Source organism: Necator americanus, chromosome IV, assembly GCF_031761385.1.
Source record: "Necator americanus strain Aroian chromosome IV, whole genome shotgun sequence".
Classification (NCBI taxonomy): Eukaryota; Metazoa; Nematoda; class Chromadorea; order Rhabditida; family Ancylostomatidae; genus Necator; species Necator americanus.
In genome coordinates, this window is record NC_087374.1 from 18498461 (window position 1) to 18520508 (window position 22048).

At 41.1% G+C, this 22048-nt stretch overlaps 3 protein-coding genes across 3 annotated transcripts; 1 reads left to right on the plus strand and 2 right to left on the minus strand.

Annotated features, from left to right (window-relative positions):
* Window positions 1-2050: 2050 nt before the first annotated feature.
* Window positions 2051-4378, plus strand: RB195_001804 (uncharacterized protein; the record flags this gene model as incomplete). Its single annotated transcript, XM_013436284.2, has 6 exons — window positions 2051-2135; window positions 2807-2946; window positions 3013-3093; window positions 3154-3289; window positions 3911-4096; window positions 4161-4378. 6 exons carry the CDS (start codon window positions 2051-2053, stop codon window positions 4376-4378), a joined length of 846 nt encoding a protein of 281 aa, XP_013291738.2.
* A 183-nt stretch (window positions 4379-4561) lies between these two features.
* RB195_001805 (uncharacterized protein) lies at window positions 4562-13163 on the minus strand (the record flags this gene model as incomplete). Its single annotated transcript, XM_013436285.1, has 11 exons — window positions 4562-4744; window positions 6586-6692; window positions 6799-6958; window positions 7016-7156; window positions 7214-7342; window positions 7990-8158; window positions 8220-8368; window positions 8462-8572; window positions 9408-9477; window positions 9980-10056; window positions 13122-13163. The coding sequence occupies 11 exons, from the start codon at window positions 13161-13163 to the stop codon at window positions 4562-4564; spliced, it is 1338 nt and encodes a 445-aa protein (XP_013291739.1).
* A 1836-nt stretch (window positions 13164-14999) lies between these two features.
* On the minus strand, window positions 15000-17871 carry RB195_001806 (uncharacterized protein; the record flags this gene model as incomplete). Its single annotated transcript, XM_013436286.2, has 9 exons — window positions 15000-15029; window positions 15430-15546; window positions 15672-15751; window positions 15993-16122; window positions 16297-16367; window positions 16425-16510; window positions 16607-16713; window positions 17662-17763; window positions 17824-17871. The coding sequence occupies 9 exons, from the start codon at window positions 17869-17871 to the stop codon at window positions 15000-15002; spliced, it is 771 nt and encodes a 256-aa protein (XP_013291740.1).
* Window positions 17872-22048: the final 4177 nt, after the last annotated feature.

The window sequence follows — 22048 nt, forward strand, 5'->3', positions numbered from 1 at the left end:
AGGTGGGGCAATTTCCAATAGTTCTATGACACATCTTCAATTTCAACCATCACTCGTCGGATCCGCTCCCACAGCTGAACGGCTTCGCAACCATACGTGGTCATAATGCGGTGAACAACTAACAAGCAAGAACTATAGCAAGAGCTGCCTATCATCAGGGGATGACATAAGATTTCCTGATATTGAAGAACAATTTCTTGTTTTTCAATCTTTTTTATGTTAACTGATTTTGACAAAAATGATTTTTGGAGAAATCAAAATGACTATTATTAAAAACTAGCGGGAACGAGAACTGTAGCCACCTCACTACTATCTTTCTAAAAATGATTGAGTGAGCGTTGTAAACGATTTCTACTTGATTTCTTCAACACAACATTTTATTTTCTCGTCATATCAGTCTCCGTCCTTCAACGTTTTCAATAATTTAGAACCTATCTTTGTTTTGTGGAAATATAGGCCTTGAACAGTAACTTTGCTCAAAGGCTATTATGTTACAGCTTAGAAAAGTTCAAAATCAACAGCGATGTCAACATACAGTATCTGCTCATCTGCTTCATTGTTGCTCAGGTGAGTGCTACACAAAAGAATTAGTCGGTTCTTCCAGAAGCATATTAGTGTCTACAATCCGACACTCATCATACATCTATAAAACAATATTTACAATCCAGAATACGATAAACCCTTGTTTGCCAATAATCTTGGACATCTGAAGGTGAAGCGGAACTTGTAGGAGCTCTAAGACCTAGCCTAGGATATCTATAAACTTAAACATCACATCATCCTGTCAACTAATGACACGGAAACTTCCAACTGTGCTTTTCTACGGCAAAGCCAACACGTGTGAATGCAGGTGGTAGATGGTGTGTAATCAATAACGCTTGTTTAAAAAACGTTGCAGGCGTGCTTCATTCCGTAAACGTCAACTTTCCCTTCCTAAACCTTCATCTTATTTACACCTCATTAGAACAACGGTACTTATGTTTGGCTCCTTTCGCTGCCTCACAGTCGTCTGTTCAAATATATATATATATATATACATATATATATACACATATATATATATATATATATATATATATATATATATATATATATATATATATATATATATATATATATAGGCGCATTTGTTGGATTCTTAGAGAGTCTCAATATACATAAAATGATGAAGGCTCCGCTTTCTGAACGATTTTTTCTTTAAATCATCTTACACTTGTCTCATCTCATCGAATCAGCTGATAGCACTTCTACTACGTTACAGAAAGTATGGTCGAGTGAATCCATTTGCATGAAAATATACACAGGTTTTAAGAATTTTTTAAAGTGGATTTATTAAACAATAGTAAAGGAATGTGATGAAGGACCTAGCGACTATGAGTACAGCTTTGTTTAAAAGCAGGTATCAAGATTTTGACGTGGTGAGGAACCCAAAGAAGACGTGGAAGACGTCGTTCTTCACGACGACTTCAGCTGCAACACGCCACCCTTGAGGACGTGCCGCATCCGAGTGCGAGCGGTCGAAGATCCCTGATGCCCCTTCACAAGCCTATTCACGTGAGACAAATGAACAAGTTGCTGAGGGGATCAGAACGTGTATATAAAAGCGCGTTCTAAGGTACCTCGTAGGAACGAAAGTAGTTTCCACGCCGTTTCCTACGACCATCATGGGGAGGTGAGCGGAGCTACGCTGAAATTCCGCAATCTACTACGCTTTCACTCTTGGTTCCGCACCACGACAAGTCCTGATACGCTGCCTTTAAAATCTCCTTCATTGTCCGCGAAACTCTTCTTCAAAAAACCATTTCTTAGCTGAGAGCTGACAAACACTGAGTTTCGTTTGGAAAATTTTTAAGTGGTCACTATGAGTTAATACAGACAACGCATATCTTCAGACATACAGCGCAATTCGTATTCCGAGCGATTGCGTCCACTTCTTCCTAATTGCCGTTAAAAACGGTCCCGAAGATGTGGCGCGTGCACAAGGATGGCGCGCTCCAATAGAACTCGTTGTAAGAAGACGATAGTCTCTTCCACATTACAGCTGCCTCTTATGTTCCTGCTCCTGACGAATCGAGCGGAAGTTGCGTCATCTTCTGAGCGTCGAACGCGCGAAGAATACGAAGATATCGAACGCGGTGGGTCAAATCACAGGTGGTGACGTCATGCACACACCATTTGCTCTATTCAGGAATGTATAGTAGAGCCAAAACGACATGAGGCACGGTGCAGCTGCGTAAGCGGTTGCGCTCGAAACGGTGCGGTGGGGCACAGCGGTTAGGATCGAGCGAGGACCCCTGCTACTACCGTTCACTGCTGCAGTTCGCGATGGCCCCATCTAGATTCCAACCGCTATCTCTACCGCGCCGCTTGGAGCGCAACCGCTTACGCAGCTGCACTGTGCTTCATGTCATGGTGACCCGACTATAAATTATGACCATTCGAAGAGTACAACACAATCGAAAATGCTGAGGAAAACAATGTTGTTTCCACAGTGGAAGCCACTTCAATTTTTGAAGACCCAAAGAAACTAATAACTATGAATCTATAGTCGGATTAAAAACACTTGAAACTCGGCGTAATTACGCAAGCGGATGCCTTCGGAATGGAACAAACGGCTTCGATCGAGGTGGGACCCTCAGTCATCTCTGCAGTCTAGTGGCAACCTGCCAAGGTTCCGCCTCGATCGGAATCGCTAGCTCCAGTATGCTGGTTCGAGCGCTCCCATACCGAATGAACCAAATGTTGCCTTGACTGTTTTCAAGTTCTACAACTTTTCCATTGAATTGGTATCAAAAGAGCACTCTAGAGCCGCGATGTGATGTTCATTCGCTAAAACTCGTCCTACTCTGTGCTCTACTAGCATGCATTGTTACCATGCTGCACAGTCTATTCCCGTTCCTACTGCTCGCCCATCGAGGCGGAAGTTCGGAGTACCAATGTTTTATGGTAAGTGAACGCAGATCACATTGATCGGCATCGGTCGATACGTTGTGGTCACCTCATCATTTCCAGGTGTTTGTCGTACTCGGTCGAGTTGTTGCTACGTTCACAGCGGATAAAGCGGCACCATATTTCTACGCCGCAATAAGTATTGTGGGTACTTGTTATTACGCGATCGATCACGTCTGTCACACCTTCAGAAGTAATTTCCAGATTGGTTGTGGAGTGGGCTGCTGCATTTTCGTGTTTGACAACGGTCTTCTGATTGGCTCGGCTATCTTCGGTTTCTTTCTGTCAAGTCTGTTACCGTCATTAATCGTCTATGTTCGACATACGATGGTGCTACCAGGTAAGATGCACAGTCGCGTCAAAGCGACCCGAACTTCATATTGCGGATTGCAGTTGCGTAAGCCGCTGCGTCCGAAACTGCGCGGTTGAGCTGGCGCTTAGGATCTGTGTGGGACTATCGCTAGCTTCACTCGAACTGCAGCGATGAGTGGTGCTAGTGAGGGTTTCCCCCACCACGCCGTGTCGAATACAGCTGCTTAAAGGCAGCATACCACGAATCTGATCGCAAGGGGCGGATTTCAGGTGAAGTATCCGTGTACGGGGTCATAGATTATAGAGACGGGCTAGTTCCGCTCATCTCTCCCTACATCATTGCAAACAGCCGCCTCCAGAATGCTGTATTGTATAAACGCTATCTATTGCTACGCTCCACCCCTTGCGCCGCCTCCGCTCTGCGATTAGTCGAAAATCAATTCGGAGTGCCCGATAGGCAGTAAGGGAGGCCACGCATGCAAGGGTGGCGCGCTGCAGTAGAAGGCATCGTACAAAACAGTATTCATTTCATAGAATTACACACACAATTCGAAACTACCACAAACCCTAGATGGAAGAAATTGCTTATGAGCTTTTTTCAAAAGAATCATCCAGACCATAGCAACTGATTGTGTAGCCCTGTTTTCAGCGCATCGACTGTTTGTTCTAATGTCAGGCTCCTCTTTTGGTTATGTGATCTATCCACTATTTCTTACACTGGCAAACTCCAGCGAAAGTCGAATTTTCATAGCTATCGATTTCTTCGCAGTATTACTCTTGGTCCTGATTTTCGTCTCTATCCTGAATCTACAAGCACAAACAGAGCGAACAAAACGTAAGTCAAAAAGTGTGTCAAGTGAAAATAAGCAAAAGAACTAGACCAAGTAATCCTGTTCTAGCTTCTCAAGACTCCCTAAAGATCTTTATCTATCGGTTCTTCTCTGGTGAGGCAATGCTGAAGCGGACTCGATCGATACGACCGCTGATCTCACGGCTTCGACCAAACTCCTACAGACGCTTCAGAAGTCGGCGTGCACCTGCCACATCACCGCGAGGGACAGAGGTGCCGAAGATCGAGGTCACTCTCGAAGAAGCTCCACAAATACAATACAATTAACCACCGCGACTAAGTTCTCACACGATCATATGGGCCAGTTCACCACAGGAAGTATTTTTATCGATTTTCTCATGACCAGTAGCTGAATCACAACCAGCAACAAGCAAAGACGCAGTGATATAAAGAGGCTATCATATAGACCCTGTATAGAATTTGGAATTGAGCAGCCAAAAAATCAACACATCAATTACTCTTCGTGTTAGAAATGTTAGCAATGTTCTGAAGTTGTTTCAGATTCATCGCATATCCCTCAAAATAGTCGTTGACGAGATACGGCAGATTGTTCTCCTTGCAGAACTCTTTAACCAGTTTCATACACGTGTTCAAATTGCATCTTGGCATTGTGGGGAACAGATGGTGCTCGATCTGAAATTTACCGTTTCATGCGTGGGGTGATGCTAAAACTTGATCATAAAGATCTTCCAGAACTTAGATGAGAGTTCTCATCCATCTTTAGCAAAAAATTGTCCTGATATGGTTTTGTAAGATAAATTATAGTATGGCTAACATTCTGTTATACAGAATCAAGCAACAATTTATGATGGATGAAACTAACGCTACGAAATAATCAAATTTCGCCAGTTCGTTGATTCGCCAAATTAGTGAGGAAAGCCAACATTTTTCATTCTTCTCACCTCCCTACATCATAACATAAAACTCTTGCATGTTATTTTTTTTGTTGACCTGCATAAAGAGGTGTCAAGTCCTAGCCCACACACGAATACACACACCCCTACGCAACTGTACCTTGCATCGTGTCGTCTAGACCAGCAGCATGATTCACACACTAATCAACTTCTTACATCATTTTTATATCAGTCAAATGTTGGACAATCTGTCACTGAGGTTCACATAGATATGCTTGGATGGGCAAATCATGACAGCTCTATTCCATCTCCGTCCCGCTCACAAAGCTCTAAACTATGGCGAAAAGGAAGTTGAGGGGGAAACCAAAAGTGCATTCCCTACATACGCATGTAAAGAATGGAGAAAAAATCTCCCTCAAAGGCATCACCGCACGAATCTGGGGTGCTACGGGTTCAGGTGGGTCATGCCTATACGGCCTCGTAGATTGTGGGGTAAAGGGTGATTACGTCCATTTCTTCCTAATTGCCGTAGAAAACGGCCCAGAGGATGCCGCGCGTGCACAAGGATGGCGCGCTCCAATAGAACTCGTTGTGGCAAATGGCGCCCCGTAACGCTCGAAGTCGCATCTTCCGGTCCGCTTTTTACGGCGATTAGGAAGAAATAGGAGGGACCTCGTTTCTCCAATCTACGATCCCGTTTAGCCTTTGAACATCGGAAATAGATATCACGTCAAATGGGGTGATGTCTTTAACTTCCACCAGCACGATCATCAAGCTGATCGTCGAATTCTTCTTGGACTTCGGCGCTAACTCCGGCCAAATCGTAACCAAGTTCAAATTACGGTGAGTCAGCAAGTTAGCAGCAGCCATTTTTACCTTTGTACAAATCAAGAATCACGGTTTCCCGCTCATCTGTCCTTACGGAAACTTTCGGAAATATTCCGATATTAACTTTCAAGCAATATGAAGTCCCAACGGATTTTGAATGATTTTTGTGTCCTTATCGCTACTTGCATAGGTTGGGACACTTTGGATTAGATTACAACGCATTTGGACTTCCTCCTGCAACTCCCTTTTCCGTCAGATATGTTAGGGATGTGATGAATGGTTCCATTAAAAAATTTGCCGCGATCCGTTAGAAAAATATTCTGTAATTGCATAACTGATAGTGCTGTATAAATACAGTGAAAGGCACCGTATCACGGAATTGGCGCAGTGCGGAAACTTGATGGGGAACATGGAGTTCGAAGAGCAGATTACAAATATGAGAGTGACACCGCTCGATTTACCACACTCGTCCAACAAGCGCTGTAGGAAACGGCGTTCCTTCGAGGTGAGTTGGGACGTTCCAGCATTGTGCACGCGCCGCATCTACGAAAGAGCGATCAGGGATCAATCAGGTCTCCTCAGCAGCCGATTCGTTTAAATGGGCTGCCGAGGGAACCGGAGCGTGTAGAGAAATGGCGAATCCTAGCGTATCTAGTAGGAACTAAAGCGGTTCCACGCCATTTTTTAAAAGTAAGATTAGGGAATTTGTATCCCGACCTTTTAGTTTACTCAGGTTTGCACGCTGCGTCAATTTCGCGACATGCTGCCTTAAAAGCGCAAAGAAAAGCTCACCTGATAGTTAAGTCCACCCCAGAGCCAATCAGTGATCGGTCCTGGCGTCATGTTTCTGGTGGTCAGAATTTGAAGACATGCGAAATTGTTAAGGAGGCGAGAATTTGCTGGAAAATAGTTGTACAAATCTCGGCTGAAATTGTAGTTGGTTTTACGACTGCCTCAGATAATAGATAGAAGTCGATCAGTCGACAATAGTGATCCTTGACCTACCTGGATACTTATCGACTGAGTTGTGACTGAATGTCACGACATAAGCGATGAGGAATGCAGACAGCAACTGCGACACCATGAAATACATAATTCGAACTCCCATAGATGGCAGCAGGTAAAGCTGTAGGAACACCCAAGCCCAGTGGGCCATGAGAAAGGACTAAAAGCATTTTCAGTTCCCTGTTTTGTCTACGATCCCTATCGCCGTGCATAGTACCTGCTCTGTCAACGCATTCTTGCGGTAGACCCGATATTCGCTGGAATTCTCAGCGAATACCCACAGCAATGATTGAGAAGTCCACGAGAATCGAAGTAATGGTAAGGAAAGGGTAAAATAAAGGTGCTGGTAAGGAATGAACTGCAAAAACAACCCGAAATTTTCTCAAATGTGTGACGAACGTAGTTGTGGACTTACTTTTAGGATGAATTTTTCCACTGGCAACTTGTATCTTGACAGATCGGCCGGAACGAAGGCGAAAAGCGGCGCTAGGTTGATGTCACCGTCATGATCGATCATATTTGTGGTGGCGTGGTGAGTGTTGTGCTAGATAGTATTGATTGAGATCCCCAAAAGTTGGAGGGAATTTCCGCAGAGATTTCCGTGCCGTATATTTTGCATAAACATATCTCCAATCTTGCATGATTCTTTGTGGAACTGCAGTAGTAGCTAGTGTTCGGAAGCTGGTTCAAGCGAGCGAGTCAGTGCGCAAAGCATGAATAGGACAGCACTCGACTCAGACAATCTTTACGAGGATGAGCTATAGTCGGGTCAAAACGATATAAAGCTTTACGCAGTTCACATAGGCGAGAATCTCCTCTCGATCCTAACCGCATCGCTTCGAGCGCAGCTGCTTTCGCAAATCCCCCGACTTTCAGGTCGTTTTGACCCGACTATAACTGAAGAGAAACGCACATGACTTGCGTGTTCAAAACTAACAAAAACTTCAAAGTGACTTTGCAGAGGGAGAACGAGTGAGAACAGCGATTAGAAAGACTGAAAAAAACGCGAAATTGATTGCCTGATAACAATTGTGCAACATACTCGGTGAACGAGTCGCGGTCAAAGATATGTAACTACCGGCTACGGTATGCAGATTCTCCCAGAATAGACGCGCTTTCCAACTATACACAAAAGTACCACAAAATCAAAAACAGAAAAAGCAGATTCTTCTCCAAACACGAGTCACCAACCTTATCCTTCCACCAGTCAGCCGAAAACCCTTGTGCAAGATTTCCGAACGCAATTGAAAACATATCATTGAGTTTTCGATTCTTGGTTGGTTGTTGATGACAGAACTCATGTGTAAGCCAACCGAATTGTTGCCATGAAATAGCGAGAGAGAGAGCGGATGTGAAATACCTGTAAGTAGCAATGTTAGTTAGGCGGAAACTGGTGTACTGCTACCAAAAGAGGGCTGTACCAGCCGCAATACTGCAAGTAAAATGCGAAGAACATGAATCCTAGAGTTGTAGCCGCCTTCGCCACGTAGTACCATGGCTGCGCCTCCATTAATCCCCAGTCGTGCACTCGCTGCCGCAGGCGCTCAAAACTTTCGACAATTTTCTTCTCCTGAAGAATGAAGATCCAGAGGTGTTTTTTTCTTTCTCGAAAGGACCTCAAAAGTTATATGGTTCCCCGTTTTATTATTTAGGTATATCCTACCTGTTCAATGGAAATGTCATAAGTTGAGATGTTCACATCAGCCTTGTCCAAACGAAGCTTTAACGCCTCTTCAAGATCTTCTGAAGGATCCCAAGCATTCTTTTTCAAAGCCTACAACTGCTTATCTGTTTTTTTTTTCACTTTTCTTTCAAAAAAAGGAGTTCCCTTGAAATTTTATATATTTTGAAATATTTGATATTCGATAGAAACGAAACGACATGAAGCGCGGCGCGGTTCCGCTCGAAGCGGTGCGGTGGAGCGTACTGGTAAGGACCGAGTGAGGGCCCCACTAAAACCATTCATTGCTGCAGCTTGCGATGGTCCCACTTCGATTCCAACCGTTATCGCCACCGCACCGCTTCGAGCACAATCGCTTACGCAACTGCACCGTGCTTCATGTAGTTTTGACCCGACTATACGAACAAAATCTAATGCAAGCTGTTCTATAATATAGATTCTAATTGTAATTTATTTAGGACGCAAATGAGACAAGAAGAGTTCTTTTGAATAGGAAATTAGACATATTTGATCTTTAATGAAAAAATAATAATAAATAGTAAACGCAGCGGTTGAAATCGTGTAAGGATCCTCGCTACTGCCTCTGCAGTTTGCAATGGATCAACCTCGATACCAACCGCTGTCTACACTGCACCGTTTCGTTTTAACCGGACTATAAATAGCAGTTCTATACAATTATACAACTGTACAACTAATGAGTGGAAAATATTCTATTAATGATCAATGACTAACTATATTTCATATCTATTATCTTTCGAAGCATTTGTTCATCATTTATTTTGATTATACCATAAAGTAGGAGTAAACTAACGATCGAACTCTCGGAGAGAACTGGTCCCTTTCGCTTTAGATTAGTATTTGGCAACTCTTAGCGTGTGAGTTAAAATGGAAGCACTAACTTGATATCGACTTTAGATCAGTAAATCACCTCCAGTTGTTTATAGGCTTTTCGTGAACCTTCATGAAAAGCGTGGAAAATGTGAGTGGCGTCAGCGTTTCTGAAAAACATCACTGATTCTGAATTTTAATTCTTGAATGTCCAATTCTTCGCTTTATTTTGAATTTTCACGAGTTCCTCTTTAATTTATTTCATTGTCACCTCACTATCATTAGAGTAAGATATCTAAAACACAATAATAAATATAACAAATATAATATAATCTGTATAAAATATCTAATATATCTAAATAATCTGGTGGTTCGCCCTCAGTGTGGATAAATGACGTATGTGACACCTCTGCCACCATTCTGCCTCAATATCGAGCGCTACAAGACCGAGACTCAAATTTTCTGCGTTTCCCACATACCTGACGTGCAACCATTCCTCATTACTAGAAAAAAAAACTAAAGAAATGGCCAGTTCTGTTTTCGCTTTTTCTTTCGACAAAGTCAAAAGAAACCAATCCTTTTTTTCATTTTTCTTGCTGATTTCTTTCCTTCGCACTCCGCACCCATCTTTTGAAATTCTATTTATTTCCATTGAAAGTTACTTTTACTCACACATACTGTCGAATTACAGCGCCTCCTGGATGATTTTGAATGGTTTCCTCGTTAATGTGAAGCCATTTTCCATCGACCTAAAACAAATACAAAAATAAACAGTACCGATACTTTCGCTGACTATTTCGGCGACCCACACATTCTTTTCAAATACGTTGCACTGATAACGCACCTTTGCGAAAACATCACTAAACACAAGCCGCTTCCAGTGCAATAGGCAAAGATTAGTTCCAGAGAATTTTGTACAAAAATGATCAATAGAAAGAATAATACATAGTTGAGTGGGAAAAAACTACCGGACCAGAACGAAGAAAAATTGAAGATAATCCGTTTAGAGGAAGAAGCACAAATTCTAAGAAGATCCGCTCAAGGTAGTTGTTGGTCTACGGTATTATGGATAAATGGTCATGAATTTTTCTCAAAGATTTTTTTTCCCAGAGATCGAAAGTGGTCAAAACAGTGTCCGCGAAAACATCTGTGTATAGATGTAATACCATGATACCATGCCGTGTAATAATCGGCTTTGGTGTGCTGGCGCAAAAAGAAGCTATAAAATGGGGTGGGATATGTCCCACGGCGTGAAATTGGTGTGCCATGGTGGTGTAGTATCGCGCAATAACTTCGTGTGGATGTCGCAAAAGGTGAATGAGACGTTGCAACCGTTTCATATTCATGGCTACTGCACGCGTTGCGTATCCATTTGCTTGTACGTTTGCCTCAAGATGGTAGCATGCCCTCTTCATTTGGAGACACCCATGTAAACGGCTGGTCAAATAGTAGCCAGCAGTTTACGTGATCTGACGCGGAACGTTTTCTTTATCAGTACGATGATGTCGTTCACGCCATTTTACGTTAAAGCATCATTTTGAGATCACTGTTAGTGGAAAACAAGAGAAAGACCCGCACTCAGAGTAGTGCTTCCAAATTGTGTCTATATTGCATTGGTATCTAAGAAGTGTTTGAAACTGAGATTTGAATGTTCTACAAGCGTGACGCACACAAGTGCGATAGGGAGGAGCCGGACCCTCTCAGGTGAAGGGGGTCTAGACGATGTGGTGCACATCAAGTGATGACAGTCCCTTTCCCAACCGTTCAAAAGTGAAGGGGGTCCTTTCGCCAACCGTTCAAAGGTGAAGGGGTCGGAGCACCGGCTCTTACTATCGCATCAATGGTGACGCATTTAGAAAGAAAGCTATGAAATTGTCTTTACTTATGATAAAGAGGAGGGAAGGGTTGTTGGAAAAACAGAAATCTAATTTCACAGAAAATGCCGCTACTATTAATTTTCACTGATCAGTTAAAGGCATCACCCAACGAATCTGAGGTGTTACGGATTTCAAGTGGAGTATTGGTATACGGGACCATAGGTTATGAAGAGAAGGGTGATTCCGTCCATTTCTTCTTAATTGCCGTAGAACGGCCCGGAAGATACGGCTTCGAACGTTCCGGCGCACTATTTTCCACAACGAGTTCGATTGGAGCGCGTGAGCCTTGTGCACGCGTGCATCTTCCGGGCCGTTTCCTTACGGCAATAAGGAAGAAATGAACGGAATCACACCCCTCTCCATAATCTACTATCCCGTGTACAAATACTCCACTGAAATCTGCACCACCTCAGATTCGTGGTATGCTGCCTTTAAGGTGAGTGAAGCGAACAGCACAGAAAGTCTGAAGTGCGGCTTTAACAGGGCATTCAGACTGGTACAATCAATGAGAAAAAGAACTTCAAAAATCATACTATTAGATGTATATATTTCATCAGTTATTTTCTAATGCGCTCTTGTACATTCAGACTTCTGAGCCCGTATGCAACATGTCTGTCCTTAGGAGGATAAAGAAGCGTGAAAATGAAATCAGTTCTCTTTCTCCAGACATGTTATCCAATAGAATTTGGTACATTTCCAGACGCATACTGGGTGCAATGGTACTTCGTAACGGGACCTATCCATAACCGCACGTGAACAATAAAGAAAGCTTCTTTTCTACCTACAATTTACTATAAGTACATTTTAGAACCATATAAACAAAGTTCAAAGTTCTATTGTCCTCAATGCTCTATGTGAGTAGCAATTGTGCTTTGATCGATTCTCTCCGATCAGGCCATTCTTCAGACCGACACGCGCTTATCTCCGCAGGTGCACGTAGTTTTCTTTCTCAGCAGAAGAAAAAGAAAAAGATGGATGTTTGCCTTTAATTCTTAGAAGTAAGCGCACGTAAGTAAACAAAAAGGAAATAAGAAAAGAGTGATTTTTATTTGTGGGGAGTTCAATGTCATTATTCATTGTTCATTGTGTTATTTGTGTTATCGATATCATTTCTAATCGTGTCCTTGATGAGTGAGGACCAGCTTTCTCAAGGATCAGCTCAAGGAGAACCTGCGCACCAAACTGTTGCTGTTCTAAAGACAGATACGCTTATTGCTTACCCCTGAATACTCCTGCCAAAAACTACTATTATTATTTATAACTGCGTCTAAAGTAATCAATTATACACGTGTTTCTTTCTGTAAATATGACATAGTGGCGTAATATATAAAATATAATATCATAATAATAAAATAATAATAAATAATAATATGATAATATGTAATAATAAATATACATATAAAATAAAATAATGTTATATATAAAATAAAATATAATTAACAAACTGCTCAATGAATGAAAATACAACTTATGTGACAACTATTCTTTTCCATTCTTCTCCTTACCATTATCGCACGAATGGATGATCTTTAACCCATGCAACCCAGGACGTTGTCCTTTAGTAAATAATGATACCGATGCAGTCAATCAACAAATCCTACTAATTGTTAGCATAATTTTTGGTGCTCTTCTTCTATAAACTCCCATTCTTGATAGCTGCTAAGAGGTGGAAGTGATTGAGGAAAGGGAAATATAAAGTGATAAATATAGCAGGGACGATTAATTGAAGGATGGACTGGGTGAAAGACGAATAATTTCCACTTCGCAGTAGTGGATCTGGTCAGAAAAAAATGACTCTTAAAGTAAGGTGAAGTGGGCAATTTCCGACCTACATCAATTCCTCGCAGGGAATTTCTAAAATGATTACGTTGATGTCAATTATGACCATTAACACAACCAATAAATCAACAGAAGTTAATAATTATTAGTTTGCTTACCTTCATACGAAGTCCTGCCGCTTTATGTGGACTGGCCATCATCGGCGACGGGCGCGAAACACAATGAAGAAAGTGTTCGTGATCGTGCGACGAGAGAATGGCGCGACCTGAGACCCGCGAGCACCACAGAAACCAGAGAGTGAGAGAGGGCGGGCTTATCCACGGACAGTTACAGTAGTTCAGGAATTCAAGAAGAAGCAAACGATCAAGACGAATTCGAAACCAAAGAACTCCACAGCTTTACGCTCTCCATCACTTGTATAAATCATCATAGACCGGATGTAGTTTTCGGACCGAGAGTCATGTTTTTGATAAAAACTTGCCACTGAACCACTCTATTTAAGCATACTATTACATATTATACATAATATCGTGGGTAAAATGTAGTTGGGGGAGGGGCACTCAGTGGCGTCATTATTTCTGGAAGTAAATAATAAAAGTAAGTAAATATAAATATAAATAAATATAACCATAATTAATTTAAGTTTAATTACCCAAGTTTGAGACCTAGCACTTCCTTCGTTCCTAACGTCCGAGATGCACTCACTGCTGGTTTTGGTCGCTCTTTCCACGCTGTTGGTGGCTATGAGTGTCCAACAGATAGATCAGCAGAATAGGCTGAACTGTGGATTTACCTGTACAAGAAAAGCTGCGTTTCGTGTTAATATCGACGGTGCAATGATAAATATAAATAAAAATAAATCAATCAGGGCCCTATGGTCCAAGTATTAATCTTAGAGGACTGATGACCAAATTCGTGCTTCGAGACTTCTTTATTCTCGTGAAATTTTTCGTAAGCATAGGATCTACTTTCATTAACTGGATTTACTTCCTATCATTTCCATTGTGGCGGGTGTAGTGTAGCGGTTAGAGGTTCCGCTGCCTACACGATCGAATAGAGGTTCGAATCAGCCCTAGTGCTCACCAAACCTTTCATCCTTTCGGGGTCGATAAATTTGCACCTCATTTGTCTGGGCGGGTAGAAGCACTGACTTGACACATCGGCTAGCCACCGTAAGTCATTGTATAGGCCAGTTACACATTCGTAAACCTCCAACGATTCTGAATTGAAGTGAACGTGGGGGCGCATGCCAAGCGGATTGATTAACGCCAGAAACTTTATCCTTCATACTTTAGCAATTCAATTGGCATCGAAGATCACAAGTTAGTGGACTTCTGTAGTCTAACGCATTAATTGATCTGCGATTATTATGTGCCTTATATTCAGTTAATAAATTTCTATGCTTCTACCATGGCTTTCTAACAAATCTAACACCGCTTTTAGCGCTTACTCATTTCAAACGTGTACGTTTAAATTAAATGATCAGTTAGACGCGATAGTGTCATTCTGTTGGTATTAATAGCTTCAAGTTATTGTTTTGAATATGAATTATACTTAGGACGAAAAAAAGTCCTCCACTTCTTGACTCTCCGCTATACATATGCCAATGAGCCGAATCAAATTGCACCCGTAAAAAATGGTAATTCCATTGGTGGTCTGACGTCTAAAAAATTCGAGCGCGCATCCTGCGATAAGTGCGTGACGATAAGCAATCACAATTTATCAAAAAATCAGCTAATTTCACGAAAAAACGAATACACCTCCCCGAACTTTACACTACTTACGTGAAACCACTGAAAATTATCACCATCATTTTAGTGGTGTGACGAACGAACTCTGCCTTTCCGCACTTGCAGACAAATGTCCGATAATAAACACTGCAGAAATTTATTAAGTGCACAGAGGAAACAAGTAATGATCATTAAACAGCGAAGATAATTTTCAATGTATTTAATAAATATAACAATCGAATAATCGTGGGAATCGACCCATAGATACTAAGAGACGTTCGCCTCCAACCGGTGCACTTCCGCCAACTACAGCTGCATTTGTTCAGCCGGAGGAGCCTGATAAATTAAAATTAAGCGAAGTACCGTACAAAAATTCCTTCTCTTACACTGTCTGCACAGCTTATCTGAACCTTCAATGATAAAACCTTATTTCTACAAAACCCCGATCTTTCAACTATATCTTTGAATTGATCTAGAGTTTCCGAAAGCTTTAAAAAATTATGTACCAGGAACTAGGATAGGGGTAACCTTTGAAAGACAACTGAAAAAAGAGGGGGCCTTATACTTATTGAATTCTTTACATCACGAACTTCTGTAGCTCGAGTGGTTCTAGGGGATATCGCTAAGTAAACTAATCCATTGCCTTCAATTTTAACCAATTTTTGAAATCGTATATGTAAAAGCTGAAAATTCTGGTCTTTTCAAGGACTCGAATTCTCTAAGAAAAATCCCTCACTTCAGGTTGTCCAATAGTACGAGGTGTGTTACTGATCTTTGACAAATGTGGCGCCACTTCCGAATCATCCATGATTTTAAATGGTTGTCCTTTTCCGACGATCGCAATGGAAGTATTCTATATGAATCGTTTTAGGTGAAATTTTTGAGTTCCCAATGACACAAAAATCAATGACAATGAAAAGGAAAAAATTCCTTTCATTCAAAAAAGAAAGTATGGAACGTTTGAAAGCAACAACGTACTTGACTGGTCAGATTCTCCTCAGCAGGAAGGGTATCTCGCAAAGCGAGCAAAGCATGCTCGATCAATTCATCAGCATTTGCTAAGACAGTGACATAGTATGGTGGAATATGAATCGAACAAAAATTTATGAAATTAACAACACCACAAGTAACATAATCCAAAGTTTGTCTAGCTTAGTAAAATATCAGAATTCGTCAAACATCCCAAAAATCATGATCTCTGCAATTGGAAAATCGCAAGGTTATGAACGAAAAATTTGGTGGTGTCAATAACGTCTAGCAAACGGTGCACAGATTTTTGAATAAACAGGTAAAACTCACCCAATCTAAACTTGTCGAGATGCCTTTCCAAGTAGGTGCGAGCTGACTGAGATCGAGCACCAATAGAAGATGCAAACATTTCGACTACTTCAGCGGAAGGGTCTGATTGCACAATATGGGTGCCGTCCTTCTGAAAAGCTTACATGGTTAGTGCTATGAAGCTTTTAGCAAACGGATTTGAAACGATTAAACGAACGATGAGAAGTCCCTAATAGTTTCATAAAAGTACTACAATTAAATGTAAAATTATCGAACAAAAAAAAAAGAAGTAATCTGGGAACTATCAAACACACAAAAGTCTTACATCGTAGCCGGCTATCAGCAATCCTACACCGAATGGACGCCTACCGTAGTACTGAGTATTAGCTTGCAGTTCTAAAAAAGCAGAAATTAGAACTTTAGAATGAACTTTAGAAGACTAAGTCCACCTACTCAGTTGCACACTATCGGAAAGAGAAGAAATCGGGACGGGCTGCTTGTAATCCCAACGCCAACTTGAGCATTCGGTTTGTAGGAACCTGATGAAAAAAAATGAAAATGCAAATGGTATAGCTCGAGAAGAATGCTATTCTTTTATCAAACACCACAAAGACGGTACAACACAAAGACAGTACCTAGCAAGAATTCTTCCATCCGACAGTAAACCAGCAATCGAGACACCCGCATGTGTGTCGATCTCGTAGATTTTTTTCTGATGGGAGCATAACTCATTCTGGGCACGCTGGAATTTATTAGCCTCTACAACCGAAAAGTACCAATAGGAAAGCAGAATAACTCTATTTCAAAGTTTTCGTATTTCTTCTGGGTACTGCTTTAGCCTTATAAAGCAGTAGAGATCCATGACAACGCTCAAATATAGTCGGGTCAAAACGACACGAAGCACGGTGCAGATGCGTAAGCGGTTGTGCACGAAGTGGCACCGTGAAAATAGCCGCTAACCTCTACGCTCCACCACACTAAGATCGAGTGAGGACCTTCGCTACCACTGTTTATTGCTGCAGTTCGCGATGGTTCCACTTAATTTGCAACCGTTACCTCTAATCTTTCTACGGAAGTTAAGGCCTTTTCCTCTCATTCAAGAGGAGAAGACGGCATATGTAGGACAATCCACTGGTTTACGGTACTAGCTTCCAGTTTTATCAGTTTACCACTAAGTAACTCAGTTATTTCGTCATATTTTATTGCTTGTTAGAGCGAAATTACTGAGAGAAAAAAGTAAGATGTAGCATCCAGAAATAATGCTGTTGCCTAAAAACATCTTCTATAGATTTGTAAAATTTCTGCAGCCGAATAATAAGAAGTTCCAATACAATGGTGCATTGAAGGAAAAAGTGAAAGAAAAGTGCAGAAAAGGACGAAGAAAAAACTGCAATTTTTCCTTGGAAAAAAAACAACGTTGTATTTGTATGAGTGCTCGCTTATATCAAAGTAGTAGCAGTAGTGGTGGGAAGAAAGCTTGATTACAATTTTAAACAATTAAAAAAGAAGTGCTAAGCAGAGAAATGGCATGTTTCGTTTACTACCAAACATCTTATATGATTAACGGTGAGTTAAGCGAGTAACTCGTTGATAGAAGTGTACAACTCAAGTAACAGAACTCGTCGATGAGTTCTGTTACCTGGGTTGTGACGAACAACAGCAGCTACGAGAAAGATGAATAAATGAATACCTTGAGAGCCGCCAGCACAGCATGCGTCTCGCTTTTTATTCCCACAGTGGCTGATCCTTGTTTCATAGCTTCAACAGCATAATCCACTTGGTGTAACCGACCCTAGAAATAAAAAATGAGCTTGATTCACTCATGTTACCCTTGATATTGAAGAATTAGAACCTGAGGACTCCATACGGTGACATCGCTATCGTACTGGTTACGAAACATCTTTCACTGTACGTCACCCTTGCTATTTCCCTAGAAATTAGTTTTGTTAATACGAAATTAATGTTTTATGCTACAAATTACTAGATTAGTGAAGCAGACATGTTTCCTGTCTGCTTCACTAATTTAGTAATTTGTAGCATAAAACACTAATTTCGTCGTGTCTTCGGAAACAACAGTATCACATCTAAAGTGCCTCGTTGGCAAATCTGTTTCTGCAGACGTCTGAAACATGAGTGGACTTCCCTGCTTGAAGGCAGCGTATCATGAAATCGACAAAGTACGCAAACTCCTGGGAAAACGCAGAGTTCTGGTTGCAGATTATGAAAAAGAGCGTGGCTTCGCTCATCTTTTCTTAATCGTTGCAAAAATCCTATCCGTAAAAGTCGTTCTTTCGTACGAAATCAGCTGCAAAGCGCCACTTTTGCGTGCTTTACTGTTGCTCTTATGAGCGAGATTATGGTCGAACATTAATTAAGTTTCCTTACCGTCCTATTCAAGTAAAACAAATGAATGGGCTGCTGAGTGGACCGGAGCGAATACAATGGTGCTCCTTCTAACGTAAATCGTAGGGAATAAGTGGTTTCCAAGTCGTTTCTAGGATGAATAGGGGGATTTGAGCGGGGCCACGTTCATTTCCATAACCTACAACCCGACCTTTACGTTTCCTCCTGCGGTTTCTGTAACGTGTCAATTTCGCGATACGCTGCCTTTAAAGTTTGACTGTGTCGTTTAAAAACCCAAAATAGCACTACAATCAAAATGAAAGAAGTAAAAAAATGTCGAGAAAGAAGTCATAGAAAAGGAAAAAGAAGTGCTGGTGGCATCGAAACTAATGGAGGAACTAATCTGAGGACTATTAAGCAGCAGAATCCACGAAGTTCCATTGAATTAAAACAACATCGTGATTGTCCTGCTTGCATGAATACCGAAAATATGCCCAAATACTCGGCACAGTTCCAAAATGACAATACTGTGCGTTCTAAAGGACAACAGCAAGGGAACAAAAGAAATCACAGCCAATATAAAGAAAAAGGTACAAAAATGAACTCGAATTCCCAATATCATCACCAGCACAACGTTTTCCTGCGGACGCGCGCGCTTGCGTCGCGCATCTCCCTAGAGCAGATAATTTATGGGCCATTTTTATGTGCTCGTTAGAGTCGATGAAGCTTCCGGCGGTCGTGTTGTTCAACATTGATTTCTCTCTCTGAGCTCTACAAACTACGCTAAATGAAGTTCAGACCATATTTGCTCTCTGAGAAACGCTGCATTTTTTCTCACGCGGAGAGTTCCTATGTTGCAATACTTGCATCTAAACCTACACCTGACTGCGGGAGGCTCCGCTTTTGGACCAATGCTGACTTGCCGCGAAATTCAAAATCATATAGTGAGTGACTATTACTTCTGCTGCATAAGACGATTAACCATAGAAAAAGTAGAAGATAGGTGCTTTGCGATGCTTGGCGGACCTTCGCCATGAAACGAACAAAGAGAATATCACAATAAATCTTAATCCAAGGAAGAAAGGGATTATGATCTCCGAATTTCAAGCTGAGTGACCGATGAAGCTGGAATTTGGGCTTTTTGATCCTTATCTTGCAGCAGACAAAGATTACTTCAGGTGACTAGCTTATGCCTTCTTTCTCTTTCCAGTTTTATTCGCGTTGCTCCGTGTGTTCTTGCACTGCTTTCCTTATTTACTTTGTATTTTCATTTGCTTTCATCTTTCGCATCATCTCTGTTCTACTTGTCTTGTTTCTCCGTTCTACTTTTATACTTTTACTTTTTTCTCTGTCTTATTGTTTTGTCTTATTCCCTTGTCTTGCTTGTTATAATTATTTTGTCCTGTTTCTGTCTTTCGAACTTGTATTTTTGTGTCTTTTCTAGGTTTTATTTTCTATTTTATTCGTTTTTTTTCCTCCTCAGAAATAGTTTTGGTTCCAACTACTTTGTTCCTTTTGTTTATGCAGCATGTTTTATACCATACCTTTACCTTGTACCTTGTACCACACGCTCTCTTAATTCATGTTTGTTTCATTTCCGTGTGTTTCACTGTTCCTACAGCCATCCTTGTTTTTATTGCACCCTTTTTTCCTAACGTTACTGTCTTATTCCACTCTGTCCCTTCTTCCAAGCATATAATTGTGTTAGAGAATGCTTACTGCACTACTGACAATCAGCACTTAAATCACATTAATATATGACAAGAATGTTGAAACTAAAGGAACACATTTTGAACAGAAAACTAGTGGAGGTCTCTCAAATGAAAGTAACGACTCTTCTTCACTATCTCTTCCTCATTGAAGAAGGTACTTTTTCCATTCTGGATTGTATTGCTCCAACATTAGTGCGAGATAATGAAAAAGCACGAAAGAAAGCCAGTGCGATCCAGGCAAAACCTAGGTAGCCTTTTTAGACTTTACTTGAAGTCTTAACTAGTAAATGTTTTCAATCGACTTTGTTTTCAGTGTCTTTAGGTTCGCTTTCAAAACTCCTCTTCGGAAAGAGCAGTTTTCTGCTACTATTCAAACTATTATGAAGACAGAAAGGGAAATCAAACTCTCTTCATATTCGAAGTTAGGCCTAACGGTTTTCTTACGAAGTAAACGAGCGAAATGAATACTTTTCTAAACACTAAATCTTAAAGTTTGAGTTAATTTCCGTTCTTCGCCTGTTCCAAAGTATGACTACTCGTACTACCGAATTTTACCACTTCCCAACCTTAAACCTCTTCCCAAAAAAACTTAGAATCAAATCAAAGCTATTGAGGCACTTCTGCTCTCGTGCTATTACAAAGTAGTGAGGATGACAGAGAAATAAGGAACATAACATAGTTTCTTCTCCTCTTAGTAAAGCTAAAACAGTAGCGAGATTAAAAGCGGGGGTCCAGCTACTGTGGTGAAAACCGTAACGAACCTGATTATGTTGAAAAAACCTAAGTATATTGAAAAAATGTTCGTCTGTAAAAATAAATAATATGAAAAGAAAAATCAAGTAAAACAGGGATGTAAGAGACGAGGAAGAGAATGAAAATCCGAATTTAATAATTGATAGTAACAAATAAGGAGATCAGTGCAAGAACAAATGGAACAACGAAAATAAAATCGGACAGAGGAAGAAGAAAAGATATAAACTATGCAATTACTTGAAGTAATCTCTCTCAGTTGCAAGATAAAGATAGAAAGACCTAAGTCCCGATTTCATCGCTCACTCACCTTGAAATTCGGAGATGATACGTACTTTCTTTCTTGGATTAAGGTTCACTGTGATATACTCCTCGTTTGTATTATGGTGAAGGTCCCCAAACCATTGTAAAGCACCCATCTTCTAACTTTCTTTAAGCTTATTCCTCTGAAGCAACGGGGCGAAGGGCGAGGCCTCCCGCAGCCGGGTATAAGCTTACGAGTCTCTGCAATGTTCGCAAGACAGCTGACACCAAGCTCAAAAACTATACAAAATGTTCACCTGCGCAACAAATAATCACCGACAAGACATTTCGTTAATCTTCGCAATTCCATCATCTCGTCAACCCCTCTAAAAATAGGTTACATACGGATATCAATACATCTACTCTGCAATGTGCGCCGAGTCTAAGTTTCGGGAATCAGCTCTTATTTGGCTGCGCATCTATCCTAACGGACTCGCGCTCAGATAATTGTCAGCCCTCGACTTTAATCCGCTCGAACTCTGACTTCACCACTCCTGAGAGACGTGCAGGGCAGACATTTACGCAATGAGACCCTCGCTCAACCTCGCCCGAAATGATTGAGAATGCACTATATCTTGATATTGATGGGGTGGTAAGACCTGAGATTTTAAAAGTTTGAAACAACTCATACCAGTTGTGTTTGTTTGAGTTACGCCATTTCTTTCATCTACTGGCCAAATATACGTTTGTCTGGAGTAGCAGTGTGGAATTTCTAAATGTAGATTAGTTCTTCGTTGTCCTCGGGCCATTCAGCAAAAACTGTCCTAGAATCAAAACTTTCTTCCCAATTACGTAACAGGAATTTGCAGGGTCATGCATACGTTGAGAATTTCTCAACAAAAGGTCGTAGGAGGGGTGTCAGAGAAGGAAGGGGGTCGTAAGGCTTGTCAGTCAGAAAAATTACAAATTTTGCACCACATTTTCGAGTTTTTCTCAATTAGCTATTGAGAGAGCCATAACACAGAGACC